We start from the raw sequence: 25,118 nt of genomic DNA, 5'->3' as shown, positions 1-25,118 counted from the left end.
AAAAAAAGGTTCCTCTTGAGTCTTCAAGTCTTCTTTAAGAACATCATGAAAATTCTTCCAATAACAAAAATTATGAGCTTTGAGTGCATGTAAGTGATTTTTGATAGGGAGAAACAAGTGTAGAAATTATTTAGAGAGAGTTTAGAGAGAAAACACAATAATGGTATAACACTTTAGAATACATAACTCTGTTGTCCACCGTTGGATTAAGCTGTGTTTTGAGTATGTTATTTTTCTCAATGTCCTACATATTCTCATTAAAGAAATTTTCTATATCAGTCTTCATTTAGGTGGTATTGTTGGAGGCATAATTTCTGGAGAAAAAAAAAAAACTTTTGGACAATCTTAGTCACTAGCTGTTTTCTCATCTTTTCATCATTGGATTGGGCTAAAATTTTGATACGCTGTGTTTTCAAATATGCATTAAATTTTGAATGGTGGAGGTCAAACGCAAACACTTTGGACAAAAATTGTTCTTCTTTAATAATAGGTCTATAATTTTTAAATTAGTTTGGTTAAACCTAATTTTTAGATAATTTAATCATTAGATGAAGCTAATATTGGAATATGTTATGTATATCATGATGAAATACAACTTGAATGTTAGGATTATTTTGAATTTTATTGCTATATTAGTTATTGTTGTTTGAGATTGTTGTCCAGAAGTGGTTATATTACTGTATTTTATTATACAAATGCATTACATGTATTTATGAGTATAATCATTATAGAATTAATTTATGAAGTGTGGAACTAATATGGAGTGTGTTTTGAAATATTGGGTGAGAATTGGTTATATTACTGAATTTTACTATACAAATGCATTTCATGTATTTATGAGTATAACCATTATAGAATTAATTTATGATGTGTGGAACTAATATGGAGTGTGTTTTGAAATATTGGGTTTGTAAAAGCAATGTTAAAATGTTTCTTAATTATGTATTTTTATAAAGAAATGAATGGCTAATCATGTTTAGAGATGTTGTGAATTGATTTAGGCAATGTGATATCATTATAGGGGTGTTTTAGAAAGATTTGTGTGGTTAAATTCTACGTTAAGGGTGAATAATTGGACTATCCATTATCTGTATGATAAAATGAGAGTGTTGATGTTTTGAAATGAATGTATTTAAGTATTCTTGAAAGAAAAATGAATTGTTTGAATGTAAAGTTGTGTTATATGTTATAAAAATCTAAACTACAACATATTAGTGTGATCTTGGAATAAAATCATTGAAAGAATACCCAAAAGTGTACTGGTTTATGATCAAAGTTGAAAAATATATCCAAAAGTGGTTTAAACATGAATTGGAAGACAAAAAATTTCAAGTGAAGGATTTTCCTTCATGGGTGAATGCTAGTAAATAAAATAAGGGAGAAGTCTTCTTCATATAGTATTTGGACAAGTAATGAAAACAAAAAAAAAACATCTAACGTTGTTGAAATGCGTTTGGGTGGTTTAATGAATTTTGTTGTTGAAATTAAAAGAAAAGGAACATTTATATATTAATGCGTAAATGTATGACTATTCCCATGATAAATATGTTGTCTAGAACCTTATAATGTGAATGTATATGGTATGTAAGAACGAATATTATCATAACCCAATTTTGATTTCCTTTAAAATTATCTTTTTTTTATATACAAAAATTTTTAAAAAGGTTGAAGAATAAAAGAAATACAAGGAGATAAGAAATTTGGTTGGCAAAAACAAACTAAAAAGGAATCTACATGCATAAATAAGAGATGAAAGGACAAAACTAGATCATTGACATTTTTAGAACCTCGATTACACCCTTGAAAAACCTAAATGTGAAAGGTAATGAAAATTCAAGTTTAACTTAAATTGCATAAAAATTAAGTCTAAGGACTTTATTAGATTTTTAATAGGTTAATTTAATTTAATCATGGGTCTAATTAAAGGTTTAATTAAGTTTATAAATTAATTTAGGTTAAAATTAAAAGAATTCATTAATTACAAGGACTTAATTAAATTTTTATTTGGTCATATTAATTATATTAAGGACTTAATTGTTGAAGAATTAAGTTTGGAAGCTTAATTTAGGCCTAATTGAAATGAATGAAATTTTGAAAAACCATATTTAATGTTTACAAGCTTAATTGGATGACATCAAGGTTGAAATTGCAACAAAATCAAAATTAAAGGGTTAATTAAGAGCAAAATTGAAGAAACTCGGAACTAAGAACCAAAGTGCGATAAGTGTTTAATTTTAAAGACTAAAATTAATCAAAATCAGTGATCAATTTGAAAGAAATTAAAAGTTTGATTGTTGATGGGGGTCAAATTGAACAAATTAAAAACCAAAAATCAATTTGAAAAAAGACATTCAAATCAGATGAGTTAAATCAAAGTTTTTAGGGGTGTGATTGCAAAAATTAAAAAGTTTCAAGGTCAATTGATGGTGGGTGCATATGCTACAATTAAAACAACAAGTACCAAATTAAAATTTATAAAATCTCAATTCTTAAACCCTAATTTTTAGGGTTTAATCAAATGACATGTTGCTTTTTTTTAATAAAAAAACCGAGTAACATATCATTTATCCCTGTTTATTATCTTCTTCAACCGAGAAGGTTGATCGAGTTGCCACCTTTAAGTGAATGAACATAGCATCTTTGACCACATTAGGGGCTCCAACCACCACTATTTGACAAAGAAGATTCTTCTCCACAAGGTTATGCCATCCTTATTTGACATTTCTACCCCACCTGCCACGTGGAAACTCTCAACTTTTTGAACTAAAGCAACCTTGTCTAATGCAGTAAATTTGACAATGTCGCACCCAATTTTGGATCGATGGTGGGAAAGCTATAAGCCACCAAATCAAACATGGTTTAATCCTAGTTGAAGAGTAACATCCCCTCTATAAGGTCTATGGTTTTTTTTCCCTCAATGATATCCCATTTCCCACAATTAATTCATGGAAGGTGTACCCTCAATCAGCCATTTTTAGCCAAGTCTCAATTATAAAGTTCTTAACTTTTTCTTGAAATTCCAAGAGTTTGTTAAACATATAAGGAGAGGAAAGAATTCCAAGAGTTTGTTAAACATATAAGGACAGGAAAGACGAAAGAAGAAGAAGAAGAATGGTCTCTTAATAAATCAAAGGTAAAAAATAAAAAATAATTTCCTATGATCTAGTTTTCAAAAACAATCTTCAAACCCACAAAAGGTTTCATTAGCACTTGTCATTTTAGGGCTACAAAAGAAAACGAAATCACAGAGAAAAAGAGGGATCCTAAAGAGAAAAGTCATGAAGAAAAAAAGAAAAGAAATACATAAAAAATCAATAGAATAATTAGAACATAACTAAAATAAAGGGGATGAATATTATATTTTAAGAAGAAAGAATAGGGATTTAAATCAATCTAAGATAGAAAAAAAAAGAAATTAAGAGGAAAGAAGCAAAGAATCCAAAGAAGGAATCAACGTTCTCTTTATAAGGTATATCTTCAAACTCTGATAAGGGGGTGGAGATCAATGAGCACACCCCCTCTCTTTTTATTATATCTTTTAAATTGTTGCGCATAATATTTGTTAAGCATCTCTTAAAGTTTTTTGTTATTTAAAAGCTATGATTTTTTGTTTTAAAATGTTTAAGCATGCTTTGAATATAGCTTTTATATGCTCAAGCATTATTTAATTGTCTTGTTTAAATGTGTTACAATATGATATTGAAATGGAAAATGTTAGTATAGAATATTGTTTTGCATGTATTGATGTTTAGTTAATCATCTTTGAAATCATTACAAGATGTGTTAAGTTTTAAAGTTGCTTTGTTTTAGGTTGTTTTAGGGTAGGTTATCAGGTTTATTGAAATTAAAAGCATGTTGTTTGAGCTTAAGAACATTGAAATTAGTCAATGGAATAATATTTTTTGCCTAAGTAATGTTATTTTTGCTTGTTGTTTTTGCTATTGTTTTCTTTGTTTCTTGTTGCTTTGATTATTCAAAAAAATTGTGTTAAGCATGTTTAAGTTTTGGTAGCTAGGTTTAGATTTCTTTTCTAGGTTTTATTGTATTTTTTTAGGTTAAGGTTTTATTGTTGGATTTATAGGTTTGATAACTTTCTGGATTTTAATGTACTTACATTGAAATTGAATGTTGCCTTTATTTATAGGTTTGATAACTTTCTGGATTTTGATGACGCTCCTGCACTTGGGAGAAGACATCAATCTTTTAGTCGTGTCAACTTACATTGAAATTGAATATTGCCTTCAATCATTGATTTTTATGTCATTTTAATAGTTTATTGAATTCTTACACATGCATACATTATTATTTATCACTAATCTAGGATTCATTGATTTTTATGTCATTTTAATTGTTTATTGAATTCTTACACATGCATACATTATTATTTATCACTAATCTAGGATTCTAATGACCTATAAACAATAGGATCATGGCATTTAATTATGGATTTTTTAACAATATTTTTTGCATAAAATCAGTTAATTGTGATGATTGGATTTTTTTGCATAAAATTTCTTTCATCCTTGACTATTTTTAAGACATATAAAAGCTAAAAAAAAAAACTCTTAATACCACTCATCTCTTAAAAATGAATACTTTGACATCAAATTTAATTATTTTTTTCAATAAAATTGGATCAACCAACCATTCTCTCTTCTCTGTTGTTTTCCAACAACTCCCTCTTTTCTCTTTCAAACTTAGAAATTAAAATATGAATGAAATAAAATTTTAAAATAAATCATGGAATTTTCAAACTATAGGTATAAAAAAAAAAAGGCTAAATTTAAAAACAAAACACACAAACATGATTTTTTTAAAATAAAGGTTGCTATTTTACTAAATTTTAATTTTTCTCCATTTTTAAATTTTTACAAACAATAAAACTGATTTTTTTTTACAAAATCAATAATCAACTCAATATTAAAAAAAATTTAAGACTATGATAACCCAATATATAGCAATACAAAAGACAACTCAATATTAAAAAAAATTTAAGACTAAAGGAATCATCAAGCTAAATTTCTAATCAAAACAATGTGGAAATATGAAAAAAAATCAATGACCAAAGTCAGGAAAAAAAAAGACAAAAGGATAAGCTTTTTTTAATAAAAGGCTATCATTTCACCTTAATTTCAATTTAGATACCTTTATTTTTAATTTTTCAGAAACAACTAAACTTTTGTTTTGTTTTTTTTTACAAAATCAAGAACAAACTCATTGCCAAGACTCTTTTTGAGACCACAAAACCCCCCCAAAAAAAAACATGAAACAAATTATTAAACTTAATAAAAAAAAAAACATGAAACAAATTATTAAACTTAATCAAAAATAATAAAATTAATAAAAAAGTCAATAACTGGAATATAAAAGAAATTGAAAGACAAAATAAACTATGAATATCCATAGTATTTTCACTCGCAAGTCATGGTGAATCACTAAAGCCTCTTAGTTTTTGTTAATAATTCAATTTTTTTATATAGTATTTTCTTTTGAAAAAGAGGAAAACGAGCTTCATTTTTCTATTATAAAAACTTATTTAGGCATTTTAGTTTTAAAATTTAAATTATTTTAATTATATGGTGACCAAATAAAACTATTAAATAATAAAATATAAATACCATACATTAGAAATAATCTTGGTCACATGAAAATAGCATCATTAAATGTTATAAATAGTTTTTCTCAATTGGGAGCAATAGTTAAGATGCCATTTTCTCCATTAATCGGGTATGATATGAACAAATAATTTTCACATGCAATGAAAATTGAATTAACATACCGTATAAATGATGTCATATGAACTGTGTTGTATAGATCAAAGAAATGTATAGGGTATATCTCAGACTTCAGAGAGAAAAATGTATGCAAGTGCTGTGAGGCAATATATTAGCTGCCTTTGAAATTAATAAAAAGCTCGGACAATGATGTCTCTGTTTCAAATAATTACTTGAACACTGCATATAGTGGCATACGGGCAAAGAGGCAAGCTGAACGCTTGACCTGTGAATAAACATTCGAATAGATTTTGCAAAGAACCAATAAAAAAAGGAAGCACTCGTTCAAGAAAGGCCGATCGCAAGAAGAGGAACATAAGCATCTACTCTTACTTGCTAAGCAGACTTGGTTGCACCCAAATGACAAGGAAATTTTAACCTAATGACAACATCCAACAAAGATCTTGATATGGAAGCTTAAAGAGCAGAAACAACAACCAGGATCTTCTTCTTTTTTTTTAAGTACACTTGAAAGTTTAAGGGCGGTAAATAAGAGGACAAGAAACAAGTAAAATGATGGCATTTGAAGATAAACATCGAACACTTAACATGACATAAAGTCTGAATCCTTTTCCCTTTCCAACACAACTGATTGACTAACCATGAAAAGTGATCTGATTCCAGGTTATATGTGCAAGCATTATCCATCAAACAGCAATCATGAAGAAAAGCCTAGTTGAATATCATAAATGACTTACAAACGAACTTGAATGATTACACGCAATTCTTCAGAGAATCTCCAGCTCCCTGGAAGAAGCAATATGAGAGTGCAAAGTCAGCCATAAATATACCAACCAGCGAGATAACCACAGCCGAAGTTGTCGACTCCCCAACACCTTTAGCGCCTCCCATTGTGGTAACCCCCCAAGCACAGCTCACTATAGATATGATGGCACCAAAAACCCCTGACTTGATCATTGCACTAATTATATCCCATGAATTTAGAGCTCTCTGAGCTGAATCCAATATAATGTTAAGGCTAATCCCATAGACACTGTCGGCCAGCAGGCCACTAGATGCCATCCCCACTGTGAAACACATCAAAGTCAAAAATGGGAGAGCAAGACAGGAAGCAATTACTCTTGGGATTACTAAGTAATCAACCGGGTCTGCTCCGAGAACCCTTAATGTGTCAATTTGCTCAGAAACCTGCATTGTCCCCAACTCTGCAGCAAAAGCACTGCCGATACGCCCAGCAACCACAATTGATGTGACCACAGGACTTAGCTCCCTTGAAAAGGCTAGAGCTAATACCCCACCAATAGATCTGTTTAGTCCTAATCTAGTAAACTCTCTAACAAACTGGATGGTAAAAGCCATGCCAACAAATGCAGAGGTCAAGAGACAGACCCCAACTGATCTCGGCCCAACTCTCTCCAGCTGTTGTAGAGTATTTCTCCAGTGGATTTTTCCCATTAAGCTCCTGATAATTACCTGACCTGCCAAGACAAGAACAGATAATCCCCTCCAAAGGTACCTAGGAGGAGACCATTTGCTCAAGAATTTCTCTCCTCCGGAACTGGGTGCATGGTTAGTATTTGTGTCCTCTTCCAAAATAGACATAGGTACAGACGGATGGCCATCATCCATGTTGGGCATCACAAAAAGTTTGGTTTGTTGAACAGGTGATGTAAATTTATACATCTGACGGTGTCTACTGAAACCGAGTTGACTGAAATTCAAGGATTTCGTCTTTTTCCACCCATTGGGTTTTAGGTAGCTTCTTCTGCAAAATGTTAAAGCTTCAATAGAAATGAAAGAAAGCGATTAAAACTAATTAGTCATTCAAGCACAAAAGAGAAGTTAGGGAATATACCTATTGGAGTAGTAAAAGATTGAGTGAATCTGTGAAGTTGTCTGCATGTTTTTCTACTTCTTGCTTTCTTGTGAAAAATATAATTTCAGATGTCTGTACAGAACGAGGGGTGGAACAGCAGCAAACCAGGAGGAAATTTGCTAACCTCAGACACACAACTTTTTCCACAACCAAATACAATCACATTCAAGTGAAGCAGATTGTCCTCGAAAATCAAACCTTAAACATCACAGACACATAACAAATATATAACACTTCAAGAATCTTAACCGAGAGCAGATTCCCATTGTACTGCTATAAAAACAAACTTCAATTCTGGAAAACAAACAAGCAATCCGAAAATCACCAAGGAAACAGCTAAATATTAAAAAATTAACAACTCATTACTTTTCTTTAGTAAAACCATCCAAAGAAGAAATATTTTTAACCAATCTTCTCTGTTAAAATGCTACTGCAATCTTGAAAGCTAAAAAGAATAAACAAAATAATAATTTAGCTACCTCCAAAGTCAAAAGGGCAGAAAATCAACGAACAAAAATGGGATAGGAGGATGCCTTATCACAAATCTCTACTCCTTGATCACAAAATTCTTACAACTAGCAATGATTTCTCTCTATTTCTTCCATTAATTTAAGCCTCCTTTTCTTCTCAGTTAGTTTAATTCATATATTTATGCTAAATTAGCGAAACCCTTACTAATTGCAAATGGAAATTTTGGCAAAATCTCCATTCAGGAATTCCTTACAGCAACAACACATACCCGGTTCTGATAGCAATTGGAAATTAAGGCGAGACCCACGATTTGACAGATCCTCCTCCTCCTCCTCCTCGTAAGCAAGAGAGTTCGGCAGCAGTAGCTTTCCGTCAGTGTCTCCTTACTGTGTTACCGCTAATAGTTACATTCACAAATGAGGTTAAATGAAAGCAAATATGCTAGGTTTTTAAAAATTCAGTAGCACGACTTGAATCTGAAATATCAAGCTAAATATCCTTAATCAATCATTTAAAAGGAATGGATAACGTTAATTATTGAAGTGGAAATCAAGCTTCAATTATTTTGAAAAGGTTTTGGGTCGGATTAAAAAAAAAAAAAAATTGTTGTCTAGCGGAACATAATGGCGTTTTAAAGAGAAGAAAAATGAGAAAAATCAATATGGAATGATAATAATAATAATAATAATAATAAGTTAAGTAAAACGGTGACGGCCTATATTAATTTATTAAATATATGATTTAAGTTATTTGATTAAAAATAATAAATTTAAAATAAAATATTTAATTATGATTTTCAGTTAATTAATTATTAAAAATTAAATCTAAAAGAATTAATATATAAAATATAAAAATAAATAACAATTATAAACAAAAAAAATACCACCGGGCAAGCCTACCATACCCACTAATAAAACCATACCCACTAATAAAAAAAAATCAAAATAACTAAATATAAAAATAAATAACAATTATAAACAAAAACAAATACCACCGGGCAAGCCTACCATACCTACTAATAAAACCATACCCACTAATAAAATCAAAAAAAAAAATCAAAATAACTAAACAAAAAAAATTATAAAAATCAATTTGAAAAAAATAATGTTAAATTATAAAATAAAAAAAATAAAAAAAATCGATGTTAGCCCTTGTCTTAGGCCAGTTGATCAGAAGAATCTAATATTAAAAAATTATGAAGATTAATTATTAAAAAATCAAATATTAAAAAATAAAATTTTTTAAAAATATTAATAATGTAAAATAATCCAAAAAAATCAGTAATTAAAAACCAAAAAAATATACGAGCCTATCAGAACCCACCTAATTGAACTGCTAAAATGTGGGTCATATAATGAAATTAAAATAATCTTATAAGAAAAACATGAGTTCTATTTATATATAAAAATATCAACATCAAGTAATGAGATTGGAAAACAAATGAGTAAAACAAAAAAATAATTTGAACTTGTGTTAGCTTATAAAACTAAAAACCCAACCTGTTTGATCTAAACATCTAACTTAAAAAATTCACTAAAGCTAATTTTTAATAAATTAAATATTAAATAATAAAATTATAAAAAAAAATAATTAAAAAATAAAAATCAAATAAAAAATTATTCAAAATAATTTTGAATTGAATGATTGAACTGAAAAAGAAAATAAATTCTACAAAAGAATTAAAAGAAGAAACCACAAAAAAAAGGAATGAAATTTTAATAAATTAAATATTAAATGATGAAATTAAAAAAAATCTAATCACCAAAAATAATTTTAAAAAAATAAAAATTAAAAGAATAATAATTAAATTTGAAGAAAAAAATTATTCAAAGTAATTTTGGATTTAAAAGCTAAATTGAAATGAAGAATTAAAAAAAAAACCACTAAAAAACATAAAAATAAGGACCATATTCTTTTTATAAAAATAACAAATTAAAAATTTAAATTAAAAATGAGATTAAAAACAATAAAAAATTTACAAAAGAGACAAGAAAACAAAACAATAAAAAAAAGAATCAGGAACACACACAAATATATATATATATATATATATATATATATGTGTGTGTGTGTGTGTGTGTAGAGTGATACTCGATATCCTTTACCAAGAGGATCACTTATGAATTGTGTGTGTGTGTGTGTGTGTGTATAAAAAAGAGTGATACTCGATATCCTTTACCAAGAAGATCACTTATGAATTAAAAAAAAAAAAAATTGAATGGTATTTAATCATATACATTATCTTCTCGAAGAGGTGATACTAAGATAATCAAAACGCTATTATTAAAAACAATATTTGACCACCAGATCAACCATTATACATTGTTAGAAGGGTATATGGCTGCACGCGGTGACTCATGCATCTTTTTGTTTTAATTTTTTTCTGAATATATTAAATTACATTATTTCTCTTAAACCAACTCAATAATTGCAAAAAATACCTTAGTGCAAATATAAAAAAACTTTTGAATATAAGGCATGGAAAACCAACTTCTAAAGTCATTTGATTTTTCATTAAAAATTAAAAAACAAAAAACAAAAAAATCTTTGAAAGTATACTCTAAAAATTTTAAATCCAAGAATATAAAGATCTTTTCGGAAAGGCATAATTGCCCCTTTTTAATTTCAAAATATCAAATGTATTATTGTAAAATTACTAAATTACCCATTGATTGAATGTATTTTTGCTTCTTTTAAGGGGGAAAAAGGTATTTCATCTCAAAGTCTAAATATACCACTTATTTCCTCTGTTTTTATCACTTTAATCTTTTGTTTTTCAGTCTTTACCCTTCTCTCATATATTAGTTTAAATTGCCCAACAATTTAGTCTAATAATGGCTAAGTCAAAAAATAAAAGAGAGAAAAAAATAGACATTATGAATTATTATCTTGTGAGGAGATTCATAATGCATTTTAAATGATAAATACATTTTAGATTTACTTATAATACTAAAAACATATAATTTATTTTTTCCTTAAACCTAGATGAGGTTTAAAAACTGTTTATATTGCCTGAGATATTCTACTAATGAATCATTCTAATTAAAGTTGTAAGACCCAAAGTTGGAAAAAAAAGAAGGGTTATTGGATAATTGAATTAAATTATATATCATTTTTTCAATTTAGATTAATTATTTTTATTAAAAATAATAACATTTTTTTTATATAAAACATTATTAAACAAATTAAATTATATATCAAGATCATTCTCTGAATAGAATAATAAACTAATAAATTATGAACTAATACCTAATTATTACATGATTGTAATGTACATAAAAAAATAATTGCAAACTTCAAAGAACTGATTTAAAAATTTATATAAAAAAATATTTATTTTCTTTGCTAATTAGAAAACGCGCTCGTAATATGTTTTTTATACTTATGAAATAATAAATAACTTGCTTGTGAAAATATAATTACTTGGCTCGTATATATAATTAATTTTTAAATTTTAATTTTATAGAAATTAAAATAACTTGCTTGAGAAAATATATTTTTTATTTATTTTACATATAAAAATCTATCTAGTTTTAATCAAATTTAGATTTTTTTAAATCATAATTAAAAATTTATTTTTTAATCTATTTTTTAAAATTAATATAATACCAGACATAAATTAATACATGATTGGCATGCATCATGTAAAAAATAATCATTAACTTAGAACTGATTTAAGAATTTATCAGTAACTAATTAATTTATTTTAATAGATTAATTTTATTAATTTTAATAGATTAATTTTATAGCTTTTGAATAGATTTTGGAATTAAAGATTTTTTGAAAAACAAATGAAGAAAAGAAAATATTTTGGTTTAAGAAAAAAAATCGAATGAGAATAAGAACATCAGTATTATCATGCAGAGCGAGCAAGCCATCCATTCAAAACCTTCAACTTCACTCGCTAGCAAGACTCTGTTTATCGAATTCCTTTTCCGAACCACAAGTAAGTACTCCGTAATTCGAATTCCTTTTCCGAACCACAAAAAGTAATTCATTTGGAAGAAGAAATAAGGAAATGGATTCGCTGCGTGCATTGCTTCGCTCAGATTTTATGTATCTTACTCCAACAAGAAACCAATTCCAATCTCTCCATAAAGTTGCTCCAGCGGGAGGCACTTCCACGCCATTCTTCAATCCAAGGATTTCGATTCCCATTCGCAGAAGAATTGTTTGCGGTGTTTCCTCTCCTCAATCCAGGTAGTTTTTCTTCTTTCCTTTTCTTTTACTCTGGCTTGTGTTTCGTTGGTGAGCTAAAGATTCTTGGTATTTTCTATGTTGTAAATCTGGCAGAGAACAAGAGAAGGCAATGAAGAAAAGCAGGTCGAGGTCGGAACGTGGAAAGGTGAGGCTAAATGTAAGGGTGGATCACCAAGTTGAATTTGGGGAGCAAATTGTGATTTTGGGGTCGGATAAAGAACTGGGTTCGTGGAAGAAGAGGGTTCCGATGAATTGGACGGAGAGTGGATGGGTTTGTGATTTGAAGATGAAAGGGGGTGGCATTGTTGAGTTTAAGTTTGTTATTGTGCGCAAGGACAGAAGTTTTGTGTGGGAAAGTGGGGATAACCGGGCTTTGAGGCTGCCCAGAGGAGGGAGTTTTGCGGTTGTTTGTAAATGGGATGCAACTGGGGAGGCTGTCAATTTGTTGCCTTTGGACTTGGAACATAACGGAGAGGAGGTGGAGGATGCAGGTGAGAATGGTTCGGCTAGTGCTGGTGTTCTTTTGGAGGTGGAGACAAGTCCTTTTGTGGGGCAGGGGCAAGGGAAGGCCATATCTTTCATGCGGTCAAATGAGCATCGGAACAGAAAAGCTGAAAGAAGATGGGACACTTCAGGTCTTCAGGGGTTTGCGTTGAAGTTAGTTCAAGGTGACTTGAATGCAAGAAATTGGTGGAGAAAGGTAATGGTGTTAAAATACGTGTCGTCACTTTTGGATTTCATGAAAAGTTTTTAGCACTATTGTACCTGTCATTTTAGAATGGATGCATATATGAGCAATACTCTTGTCTCTAATCTATGAGGAATTGAACTATTTTTGTTACAGATAACTTTTAGTTTGATAGAATAGTTTGTAAGAGTAGAAAATAGGCTTGAGGAAGAGATTTGTGATAAAATATTATATACCTCTAATCTGACTGTCTGAGCAGACAGAATTCTGGAGATTACAAGGAAAGTGAGATGCAGATGGAGATGGAGAAAACAGAATATATATTTAAGAATGTTTGTCTTGTCCTGCGGTGAGTAAGAAAACATCATGAGTGCACAAAAAAATCTTCTGTCTCCATCGGTTGGTATTGTCATGCTGGACATCATGTAAATAATGTAGATTGTAGTAGCGACCTGTGTTTGTGGTATTCCTGATGCAAAATATCCATCCACGCATACCATCCATGCTATTCAAAATAAGAATGTTAGCATATGATGTATGGTGCAGCTTATGGATTTAGCTTCTGACTTTGGGAAAATATTTAAACGAGGAATAGAAGAAGATGAATATTCGAGCCCCCGGCCTTAATTCTGTGGATAAAAGCCTAGATGATTCTTTTGAGAGTTAGTTTTTCGGAGTTCCAGCAGAGGCTGGATTGTAGTTATTAGCATCAAGGGAAATTCTGTATTTTACAGGTTGCTGGGAGTTTCAGTAGCAGTGTCTAGTTTTTATTTTTCCTATTCAGATGCTATATTTATTCATGAATTTGAGTTCCATTAGGAGTAGGAATAACTCCAGCATCATAAATAAGCTTTTTAGCATTTCAATTCCAGAATAGAATTATTTTGATTAAAGTGCAGCATTTTTCTTATTATGTTAGGTGTGATGCTTTCTTTAAGGTGGTTCCTTATACCCTAGTTTTGATGCTCAGGTTGTTATCAAGGATGATTTCTTGAATCTACTAGTGTGAGGCTAGTAATTTTATCCTGATTGCCTTCAATTTTCATAATTTACTATCTGTTTAAAATTTATAAGTCCCTAATTCACCATATAAAACAACCCTAATTTTAAAGCAATTAACTATGAACCTGTCCTGAATCAATGTATGGGATGGAGAGGGTGGTTTTAGTTCAATCATGCACCTTGGTATGAATAATCCCATACAAGTTTTAAAAATGGACACTATGGTCCATGACTCATCCTTCTTGTACATGCCCTTCTATTAAGGCATAACAGCATTGGATCTTCAATGTGTAATTTTTTCTTGTCTTCGTAGTTTACTCTTTTAGATGTTTCCTTTTTTCATCACATCTGAATAGATAACAGTAATGTGGATTAATGGCTACTTTAGGCTCACTTTATGGGTACCATGTCTCTCCGTCACCCAGTTAGTCGGACATGTGTGGCTGTATGTAAAAGTAGAAAAAAAAAAAATTGTTCCTTTGTATAAGGCTGTAAGTTATGAACTAAGTCAAAGATTCTTTGATTTCTTTTAACATTGTATCAATTTCATTAACAGCTTGAAGTTGTACGTGAGCTACTAGTTGGAAGTCTTCAGAGTGAGGACAGGTTGGAGGCTTTAGTATGCTCTGCTATCTATTTGAAGGTATTTCTGTGTAACTGCAGAAACTCTTTGGCAGTTTGTTTTCTTTTGTGGAATCCTTAGATCTTTCTCTTATGCAGTGGATAAACACAGGGCAAATTCCATGCTTTGAAGATGGGGGTCATCACCGGCCAAATCGGCATGCTGAAATTTCTAGGCTTATATTCCGGGAATTAGAACGAATCTCTTCGAGGAAAGATACTTCACCACAGGTTGGGTGACATTTTTTTTCTGACATGGTTGGGATGTATCAAAATTTGACAGCATTTTATCTTTTTTTTTCTCCCTTACCTCACAAGGTATGCATCAATCTGATTGCCTTTTGTTTAGTATAAAGTATAGTTAAATATCAACAACAGAGTAGCATTTTCTTTATCTCTTTAAGACAATTGATGTAGAACCAAGAAAAGAGGCAAAACATGAAAACAGAATCATATTCTGAAACTCAACTTTAGTTGATCAGTTGATGTACCCTGTTTTTCAAATATCTGAGAGTGGCACTTCTTATAGGCACCAAAGCAATTACAAACTCAGAAACCCACACCTCTATGGGAACACAAAAACAAAATCCTCATCCCAATCCAAGTAGAAACCAGAGGCGTGCCAGGAAATAAATTGTATAATTTCTGCCTAAATTTAGTGGTCCTGCCATCTGTTATCAGCTGTCCTGAATAGGCTTTCAGAGTGCTTTTGATCACACTGCAATTGGTCTGTCCATCTCTCAATGCCTACTCATGCCTCAGTAGAAAAATAGATAGTTGAAGTTAATTCCCCTCATGTCTGATTACGATAATGATGTATATTTCTGTTGCTAGCATTGGTAATTTTTGCTGAAACTGAAGACACCATGAACTATCAAGCAAAAGAGATGGATAGTAGGGTGGAAGGGAGGATAGGCAGGGCTGGTGCAAACTGGGTTATGCTTGAACTTGTGTTTTGTCTCATTCCATATACTCTATGATAAAATTACCATCAAATCTTTTAAGTTCAAATGTGAACTTTACCTGAACTTTCATCTTATATGATAATGGTATTTTGTGCTGTATTTCATGTTCTACATTTCTCTCTGATATCTCACAGGCATTTGGTGGTCTGTTTCATGAATCTTGTTTGACCGGTCAAAAAGTTCTTACCTCTCTTAGGTTACAAGTTTTGAATTTGATGTACAGGAAGTGCTTGTTATTCGAAAAATCCATCCCTGTTTGCCATCATTCAAGGCAGAATTCACAGCATCTGTTCCTCTTACTCGGATTCGAGATATTGCTCATCGGGGCGACATTCCTCATGACCTTAAGGTTATATAATATATCACAGTGCATTTGGTAAGTAATCTTTGCTGTGATCAGATAACTAGTGTTGGTTTATTTATTTATTTATTGTTCTAATTCAGCAAGAAATCAAACATACTATACAAAACAAACTTCATCGCAATGCTGGCCCTGAAGATTTAGTTGCTACTGAAGCAATGCTTGCAAGAATTACAAAGAACCCTGGGGAATATAGTGAAGCATTTGTTGAGCAATTCAAAATATTCCATCATGAACTCAAAGATTTCTTCAATGCAGGAAGGTCTGCTTATGACATCTTAAACCTCTGATGATCCTAACATTGTTGATAGGTCCTAGGTTCTAAGCTACAAATCAAGAGGAGGAAAATAAGGGAGAAAGAACTTTGTTTTTGCTCAGCAGTTTATATCAACTCTTTTTTGTTTCCTGTCCTCTTGTTCATTTTCATATTATTTGTCATGGATCATTTTTATAAAATGTAGTATGACTTTCAAGGAGAACTTCTCTGCATGTGATAAACCATTTGTAATTGAATGTTCCTTGAGGTTTTTCTTAGAACTTGGGGTGGTTCCACATTCAGCTTTATAAATTTATCTAAAAGACTGTAATCAGAAAGAACATTTTATTTTTTGTCATTTTTAGTCAATTGAATTCAAAGCTTCTACTAGTTTTGAATGGATCATCTTCTTTACTAGTTTCAGTTTTTGTTGATTCAATATTCTTTTTAAATTTTGGGCTGTGCAGTCTTGCTGAACAACTTGTATCAATTATAGAATCCTTGGATGAAAGGGGCTCTTCAGCTCTTACATTGTTTTTGGATTGCAAAAAGGTAAATAGTGTCCTTTTAATTTTGGTTCTCCTGTATTGTCATGACTTGTATGAACTTGCAACATGATACGAAGTATGTTTCAGTAATAACCAAATCTGTCTTTATGCTTGTAGTTTGTACATTCATTGAGCCTTAGTCATGGGATCTTTAATGTTTTGAATTTAAGTCTCTGATGATGAAATGTTTTGTACTTCTATAAATTCAACCTTGGTGCTTGGTCATGCAATGGTTTAAGGCACTGCTAGTTTTAATTCAACCGTGTTGGTTAATTTTACTAATTCTAATTTTGCACGAAAATTTCTGAGAGATGTGTTTATATTTTCAGAATTTAGATGCTTCAGAAGAATCCCACAATATTTTTGAACTGATCAAAATCATGCGATCCCTGAATGCTCTGAGAGATATAATTGTAAAAGGTCTTGAAAGTGGTCTTAGGAATGATGCTCCTGATGCTGCAATAGCTATGCGTCAAAAGGTGAGTTCATGCTTAGCAATCATTTAGAAAGAGCTCCAAATTAGCAATTAGTAGCTGGATTTTGATGGTTCTACTCGTGATGATTCCTTTTTATTTTTTTTGCTGTCTCCTTTGCATGCGTGTCTGGGGATGGTTGGGATTCCTTACAGTGGCGCCTATGTGAGATTGGTCTTGAGGACTATTTGTTTGTTCTTCTGAGCAGGTACAATACTTTATCTTAGTTTACTTAAGATGCCTTTTGCTTCTTCCTAGACATGATGTCAGAAATCTTTTTGTCAGTTTTATCACATATAACTGGAATATTTTGATAAATTGCTTTTTCAAAAAATGCTTGGCTTTTTGACGCCCTCCAACTCATACATTAACTGGCATTTCACACCTTTTGGTGCTGCAAAAAAGGATTTCATAATCTATAACAAATTGCCTTGAAGAATCTGCAGAAAATAATTCTGTTATGCCTTGGGAGACCCAGCACTGCCAGATTTTTTTTTCTTGATACCAATGACACAAGGAAATAGCTGTTTGTAAATCAAGCCTGCAATCGGCATGACCATAATATTTTCTGATGTGACATTATGATGTCTTATAGGGAGAAAAGAGCTGTTTTTAAGTGATTATACTCAAGCATGTGATAAACTTTGAGCTGCAAAAGAAAACACTGGTCGTGGTTCAAATGACCTAATTTACTGATGAATAGATGTACTTAACTTTCTTCCATTTTCTGTTGATTTATCTTATCAAAATTTGATTTTCTCTCTGTTTGGACATGTTGGATGTTATTGGTTCACATAGGTTTCTCAATGCACTTGAAGCTGTGGGAGGGGCTAAATGGCTTGCAGACAATGTGGAGTCAAAGACTATAAGCTCTTGGAATGACCCTCTTGGTGCCCTGATTGTTGGTGTTCGTCAGCTCGGTTTATCTGGTTGGAGACCAGAAGAATGTGCAGCTATTGGAAATGAGCTCCTTGCTTGGCAAGAGAAAGGTCTCCTTGAAAAGGAAGGTACTTGTCAATTTGCTTCTTCCAGTGCTGGAAAAAGTCCAGTGAACGTGATAGTTAATTTCATTTTCTTGGTTCATTGTATTACTATAAAGGAAGTGAAGATGGCAAGATAATTTGGGCGCTAAGGCTCAAAGCAACTCTTGATAGAGCAAGAAGGCTCACTGAGGACTATTCTGAAGCACTTCTTCAAATATTTCCACAAAGAGTGCAGGTATAAGTTTAAATTTTTTCCTTTTCTTTCTTTCTTTGTTCTATTTTTTTTTCTTGTTAGAACCACTTTTATATCAGATGTTTGATATTCCTGGTTTCTTAGTGGATTGACATCTCTATCTCTCTTCATCCCATTTTATTTTTCCGTTTTTTTCTTTCAAATATTCAATGAAATATCATGTATCACTTTGATGTAAATACAAAATTACCCTTACATTGGAAAACATATTAAACTTTATATTTTGAGAATTGGTATTTTTGGTAGTGAAATGAATAGGGATAATGTTGGAAAATCAATTACTACCTTTTAAATTTCTTAGAAGGTGGATGAATTTTTGACACATCTCAAAAGGAAAATATGAGTAAATAAATTGGAATGGGTTTTTCTTTTTACCTGCTGGGGCTCGTGAACTCTTTGTGACAATTTGCAGACCTATATTTGCTGAAAACAATCTTAATAAATCATATCTCCACAATGCTAAAAATTATTTCGTGGTTTCTATCTGTGAACTACTGGAAAAGCATTAGAGTTATAATAGACTTTGAATTGTGGCTAAAATTGTACCCTGACCCTTGCAGATACTAGGAAAAGCACTTGGAATTCCTGAAAACAGTGTAAGGACGTACACTGAAGCTGAGATTCGTGCCGGGTATGTAGACAGTTTTTGTAATAATAAAAAATATGATCTTGAAAGGCTTACACAATCTATGGTGATCCTCTTTGCTACTGATTGCAAAATCTTTTGAATATCTTCCTGCTAGTAGAAATACTGTAACATTCTAACTGGAAAATTTCATGTGTAGGGTAATTTTTCAGGTTTCAAAACTTTGTACCCTGCTTTTGAAAGCAGTTAGAAGTACCCTTGGTTCTCATGGCTGGGATATTCTTGTTCCTGGATCAGCTATTGGCACATTAGTACAGGTACCCTCGATCAGTTTTAGCTTCAATTTCCTTTAACTAGAAGGGAATCAAATTATATAATAACATTAGTAATTATGTGCAGATTTCTAACTTTATCATTGTTGCTTAAAATTAAAAATTTATTTTTAAGAGATGCTGTGATGAAGTTTAGCCAGCTGATAAGTGGTCTTGTTCTGTGCTCAATATAGAGCCACGTTGCATGTAGACCTTAGTTTTTTGTGTCACTATTCTTCCATTTTCCTGGAAGAAGAAATAAAAGAGAAGGAGAAAAGTGAGTAAGGTAGTTCTGAATGACAAGAAGTTAGATAAAAGCCCAGAATGACCATGTACAATGATTTTGTGTACTGCTGATTGAAGCCAGTGCTACCAGTTTATGGTGCTTGTGGATGGAAAGCACTTCAGAATTTCAAGTATCTTGGACGAATGAGATAACTTTTGTGGTATATGATAGTTTACTAACCTTTTTACATGTACCCTGCATGGCTCTTTTGGGGGATGTGGTGATATTCTTGGCCTTCTGATGTGCCTTTCCCTTTAGTTATTTATTTATTTTTATTTTTTTCCAGGGTGGAGAATGCACCATTCTCCTTGTTGTTACTTGCTTTTCCTTTCAAATAAAATCTTCTTTTTTGTTATAAAGGACAATTAACTGAAATTCATTAAGTTGGTTGAAATTGTGGTTCCAACCAAGTAAATTTCAGCCTAATCAATGATGCAGCTGCCTGAGATAACTGGATCAGTTTTCATATCCGTGCTCAGAGAACGATTCCTTTGAGGCCATACCCCTTCTATGTTTGTGCAAGGATTCTTTAATGCAGGGGCTAATTGGAATAGGTGTTGTTAACTTTTATCCTTTGAAGATAAACTTTAGTGTGTCCTTTCTTGTTGGCCAATTGGAATTACCATGGACCTTGGATTTCATGGATTCCTGGTGGTCTTAAAGTTGATAAACATCATAGTTCCCAAGAAATGCATGAAATTGTATATGGTCTCTCAGATCAGGGTCAGATACTTCAATTGCAATAAGCTTCTACTATTAGATGCTCTCATTGATGTTGAATATCTACACCCACATTTATGCATTACATCTTTACAAAATCATTGGTATCATTGATGTAGGTTGAGAGCATTGTGCCCGGATCGTTGCCATCGACTATAGAGGGACCTATTGTTCTTGTGGTGAACAAAGCTGATGGAGATGAAGAGGTTTAAATGTCTCTCATCTTGATATATTTTTGTCTTGTTTGCCATTGAACATTGATCATATGCAGCATAGTACACGTGAACTTTCAGAGTTATTATATAAGTATACCTTGCAGGTAACAGCTGCTGGTAGTAACATAGTGGGAGTTGTACTTCTGCAAGAGCTGCCTCACTTATCCCATCTTGGTGTTAGGGCCCGGCAAGCAAGTTCCTTCTCTAAATTCTAAATATCCCATGTAATTCCATATTGTTGAAATATTAATGAATAAAGGTGAACTCAATTGAATTGGTTTTCTGCAGGAGAGGGTTGTCTTTGTGACATGTGAAGATGATGATGAAGTTGCTGATATGCAAAAGCTTACTGGAAAATATGTGAGGTTATTTGTCTGTACACCTCTGATCCAAAATCAATTCTTGTGTCTTCATTATGTTTTTGAAATTGATGATTAGGATCACACATGCAGCATTTGGTTGTGTTTGATTTTCAATGTCTGTTTTGCAGGTTGGAAGCTTCCTTGACTGGCATAAATCTAACTCTCTCTTCGTCAAATGATATTGTTGCAGAAGATCTTTCACGCAATGATTCATCTACTGTTGAAGCTCCTGTATCTCACAATCCATCCTGGTCTGCTGTTAGAACTCACTCCAGTCAGGTACAGTAACTTAACTATTACCCATCATTGTAACACTCAACCACCCTTTGATCATAGTAGACGTGGTTTATCAAAATTGACAAAAGTTCAATTTTATTAAGGGTGTTTCTGCTGGAGGTGTTATTCTACTCAAAGATGCAGATGCACAAACATCAGGCGCCAAGGCTGCTGCTTGTGGTCGCTTAGCTTCTTTGGCTGCAGTTTCAAGAAAGGGTAATATGGGTTGATTGTTAAGATGGTTTACCTTCTAAAAATGAAATCTATGTTTCACCTTTTGCTAAGTTTATTTGAAGGGGTGTACAATTAATTACCATCTTTTTTTTTTTTTTAATTTGTGGACAACATTGGCTTCTTTATTTTCTTTATTAAACATTCACATATGTTTTGTACAGCTGCATTAGGCTCTGGGATCTTAGAATGTCAGAAATCACCTTGGGAAGTTGTCTTTTGTTGGGGTTAACAACATTACTATAGAATCAAAACGAATGGCTCTAGGAATCACTCTAATAGGAATTGGAGTTTCTCCCTAAGTACGAAAACACAATAAAAAATCTTAAGGAAAAATTGAATATGTATACTTGTTCCGTCTCTTTCTTTTTTTCTGAATTAAAAAGTCCTAGAATGCATGTTTTACTCTTTCTTCATCAACTGGATCCACAAAAGAAAAAAAAAAGAAGGAATATTTGGATACAACATTGACCTTTTGGATTATGAGTGAGCAGCATTGGAGGGTATAAGATGGATTAAAAATCGGAACATGCTCATGAATTAGAGGACTTGAAATAGCTATTGGGCGGCCTCCTTTGTTGCATGTTCTATGGAAGTTTTGCCCTTCTGCTGTATTGAAGCTGACTAACTTCTTGTGAATTTGCTTTTTAAATGGCAGTTTCTAGTGACCAAGGGGTGCCAGCTTCATTTCAAGTTCCCAAGGGCGTGGTTATACCTTTTGGTTCTATGGAATTGGCACTCGAGCGTAGCAAATCTATGGAAACATTCATGTCATTTCTAGAAGAGATAGAGACAGCTAGGCTGGATGGGGGCGAACTTGACAAACTATGCTTTAAACTTCAGGAATTGATCTCTTCCTTGCAGCTCCCAAAAGACATTGTCGATGGAATAGGTCAAATGTTTCCAGACAACACAAGACTGATTGTACGTTCAAGTGCCAATGTTGAGGACTTGGCTGGAATGTCAGCTGCTGGACTTTACGAATCAATCCCTAATGTTAGCCCATCAAATCCAATTGTATTCACAAATGCTGTTAGCCAAGTATGGGCTTCACTGTACACACGGAGAGCAGTTCTAAGTCGTCGAGCTGCTGGTGTGCCTCAGAAAAATGCTGCAATGGCAGTTCTGGTGCAAGAAATGCTTTCACCAGAGCTCTCATTTGTTCTTCACACGCTCAGCCCAACTGACCGTGATCAGAATTCTGTTGAGGCAGAGATTGCCCCTGGACTGGGTGAGACCCTAGCTTCTGGCACCAGGGGTACTCCATGGCGTCTTTCATGTGGGAAGTTTGATGGGCTTGTGAGAACACTTGCATTTGCAAATTTCAGTGAGGAGATGCTGGTATCTGGTGCGGGTCCTGCTGATGGTGATGTAAATCGTTTGACTGTAGACTACAGCAAGAAACCACTAACAATTGATCCAATATTCCGTCACCAGCTGGGTCAGCGTCTCTGTTCAATTGGCTTTTTCCTTGAAAGGAAGTTTGGCTGCCCACAAGATGTGGAAGGATGTGTGGTTGGAAAAGATATCTTTGTCGTCCAGACTCGCCCGCAACCTCAGTAAAAGCTCCTCTTATTCTGTATTAAAAGTGAATGGTTACTATGCAACTGTGCGCTTAGTCGCTTTGGCAACAGTGAGCAATGGCTTTCGCAAGGCTTCACCATACACGATCACAAGGTCATTGGGAGATAGCATAGCACTATTTGCTGGAAGGTAAGGGTTATCTACTGTATATTGTCCAATAGTATAATATTGTATCATGAATGTCGCATAAATCAATGCCGCTTCTAGGACTGTATTTTCAGGCACCTGTTTTGCTACTAGCTGCCAGTCATTTACAATAATGTGCAGGGTCATCATATATTTCATCCTTCTTATCAACTTTTTTCTATTTCTTCATCTACCATGCTCATCCTACTTGACTGGAAAAATAGACAAACCGTAGTAACAAAATGTCAAAAGTAAAGGACAACATATAGGATTAAGCCATAATTTGCTTTTCATGAGCTAATCTGGGTAGGTCGAAAAAGGGAAGCATGTAAAGGGGATGTAGTTTATTTCTCACTTAGATTTTGGATGTGGAATTGAGACTTGATATGTGTTTGTCTAACAGTCAACGAGTCCGTTTATGAATTTTGTGAAGCATTATTTAAATGTTGATTTTACAAGTTAAATTTTATTACTGCTCAATGTGTGCTAGTACCCAGGCATTTGGACCAGTTCACCCTTGAATTAGTGGCTAAATTATGGGAAAATGAACTCTTGTGGTTCTATTTAATGAATTGTGGCTAAATGCTAAGGTAACCCTCCTCCCTTCCCGTTTTTGCGAAATCCATATTTTGCTGGTAGCTTCATTTGATCATCAGCTAAATGGAGTGCTTTCCTTAAGTATGGAAGAGACAAAAAGATCCTTAATCTTGAGTTTTTATACTATATTGCTATGTCATGCCTAGTTCCAACCAATTTTAAAAATTATATATATATATATATATATATATATATATATATATATATATATATATATATATATATATATATATATATATATATATATATATATGATTCGTTGATGGACAAAATAATCTATGTGCTGGATTAAAATAGGAGAATTTATCTTTATATTTCCATATGAAAGTCAAGAGACGTTTTCTGTTTAAGTAGGGATAGCTAACATGAGATGATAATTTAATATGAAAACGATGGATCGAGTGGATTTTTTGCGATACTTATTTTATGGCTGGATGATATATTGAAAATGAATATTATTTAATGCTATTTGAAATTTAAGATCTGACTTGAACATATATATATAATCAATTAAAAGTCTTGACTTCAACATAATGGAGTTTTAGAAACAACTTCATGGGATACTCTTTTAAAGTTTTGAGATATCTTTCGAGGGATACTCCCCCCATTAAGGAATTAATCTGACCAGTACTATTATATAAAGTGTAATTTCTTAAAAAAAAAAAGAAGAATTAATCTGACCAGTACTATTATATAAAATGTAATTTCTTTTTTTTTTAAAAAAAAAGGAGCAAAATGATACCGTGCTTAAATGTCGTGAAAGTGAAGGTGATATTCCTCCTTTTACTTGCAATTGAAATTCAAAACCTAATAACACTTAAATTTTGTTAATTGCTATGAAATCTAAATGGAATAAACCTTTTTTTTTAAATAATAAAAATCTTACGGATTGTAATCTACAATACATTAAAAATACTTTCCAATTTAGAAATATATTAAAATAAATTTTTTATTTTTTAAAATTTAATTTTTAACAACTTATCAAAATAATTTAAAATCATTGAAAAAATAATTTTAAAAAAAACTCTTAAAATACAAAATTAATCAAGCAATACTCTAAAAAAAAAGGCAAGTAAAAGAAAAGAAAGAGAAAAGAGGTAAAAGAGGCCTCTTGTTTGGAAAATCGGTGTTAATAGACATGGAAGTATTTTAAAGTGCAAGCAAAATGATTCCTTACATATGATTAGAGAATTTTTGTTCCTTCAAAAACAAACCCTAAAACAATAATATAAACTCACAGTTTGATCACTTTGGATTTGATTAAAGAGGAGATTTCCAGAAAGCCATGATTATGGGAATTAGATGATAGCCAGCCACTACGTGGATAACAATAAGTTCAGTCAGTAGTCATTCAAATCCACCAACCTCCACAAGGACAAATTGTTTGTGAAA

At 32.0% G+C, this 25,118-nt stretch overlaps 2 protein-coding genes across 2 annotated transcripts; one reads left to right on the top strand and one right to left on the bottom strand.

Moving 5' to 3' along the window:
• Window positions 1-6,197: 6,197 nt before the first annotated feature.
• ABCI14 (trigalactosyldiacylglycerol 1) lies at window positions 6,198-8,709 on the bottom strand. Its single transcript, XM_011044446.1, has 3 exons — window positions 8,351-8,709; window positions 7,591-7,809; window positions 6,198-7,500 (listed from the first exon to the last, which is right to left on the bottom strand). Exons 2-3 carry the CDS (start codon window positions 7,635-7,637, stop codon window positions 6,489-6,491), a joined length of 1,059 nt encoding a protein of 352 aa, XP_011042748.1. The 5' UTR covers window positions 7,638-7,809; window positions 8,351-8,709; the 3' UTR covers window positions 6,198-6,488.
• A 3,217-nt stretch (window positions 8,710-11,926) lies between these two features.
• LOC105138396 (phosphoglucan, water dikinase, chloroplastic-like) lies at window positions 11,927-23,310 on the top strand. Its single transcript, XM_011044447.1, has 19 exons — window positions 11,927-12,282; window positions 12,376-12,982; window positions 14,529-14,615; window positions 14,693-14,824; window positions 15,782-15,907; window positions 16,003-16,181; window positions 16,643-16,727; window positions 17,053-17,202; window positions 17,352-17,404; window positions 17,995-18,203; window positions 18,296-18,414; window positions 18,993-19,063; window positions 19,218-19,335; window positions 20,455-20,541; window positions 20,655-20,741; window positions 20,839-20,915; window positions 21,041-21,191; window positions 21,293-21,404; window positions 22,078-23,310. The coding sequence occupies exons 1-19, from the start codon at window positions 12,101-12,103 to the stop codon at window positions 22,980-22,982; spliced, it is 3,537 nt and encodes a 1,178-aa protein (XP_011042749.1). The 5' UTR covers window positions 11,927-12,100; the 3' UTR covers window positions 22,983-23,310.
• Window positions 23,311-25,118: the final 1,808 nt, after the last annotated feature.

This window comes from Populus euphratica, unplaced genomic scaffold, assembly GCF_000495115.2.
Source record: "Populus euphratica unplaced genomic scaffold, PopEup_1.0 scaffold102.1, whole genome shotgun sequence".
Taxonomy (NCBI): domain Eukaryota; kingdom Viridiplantae; phylum Streptophyta; class Magnoliopsida; order Malpighiales; family Salicaceae; genus Populus; species Populus euphratica.
Note: the sequence above shows the minus strand (reverse complement) of the source record. Positions and strands in the feature narration are given on the sequence as shown.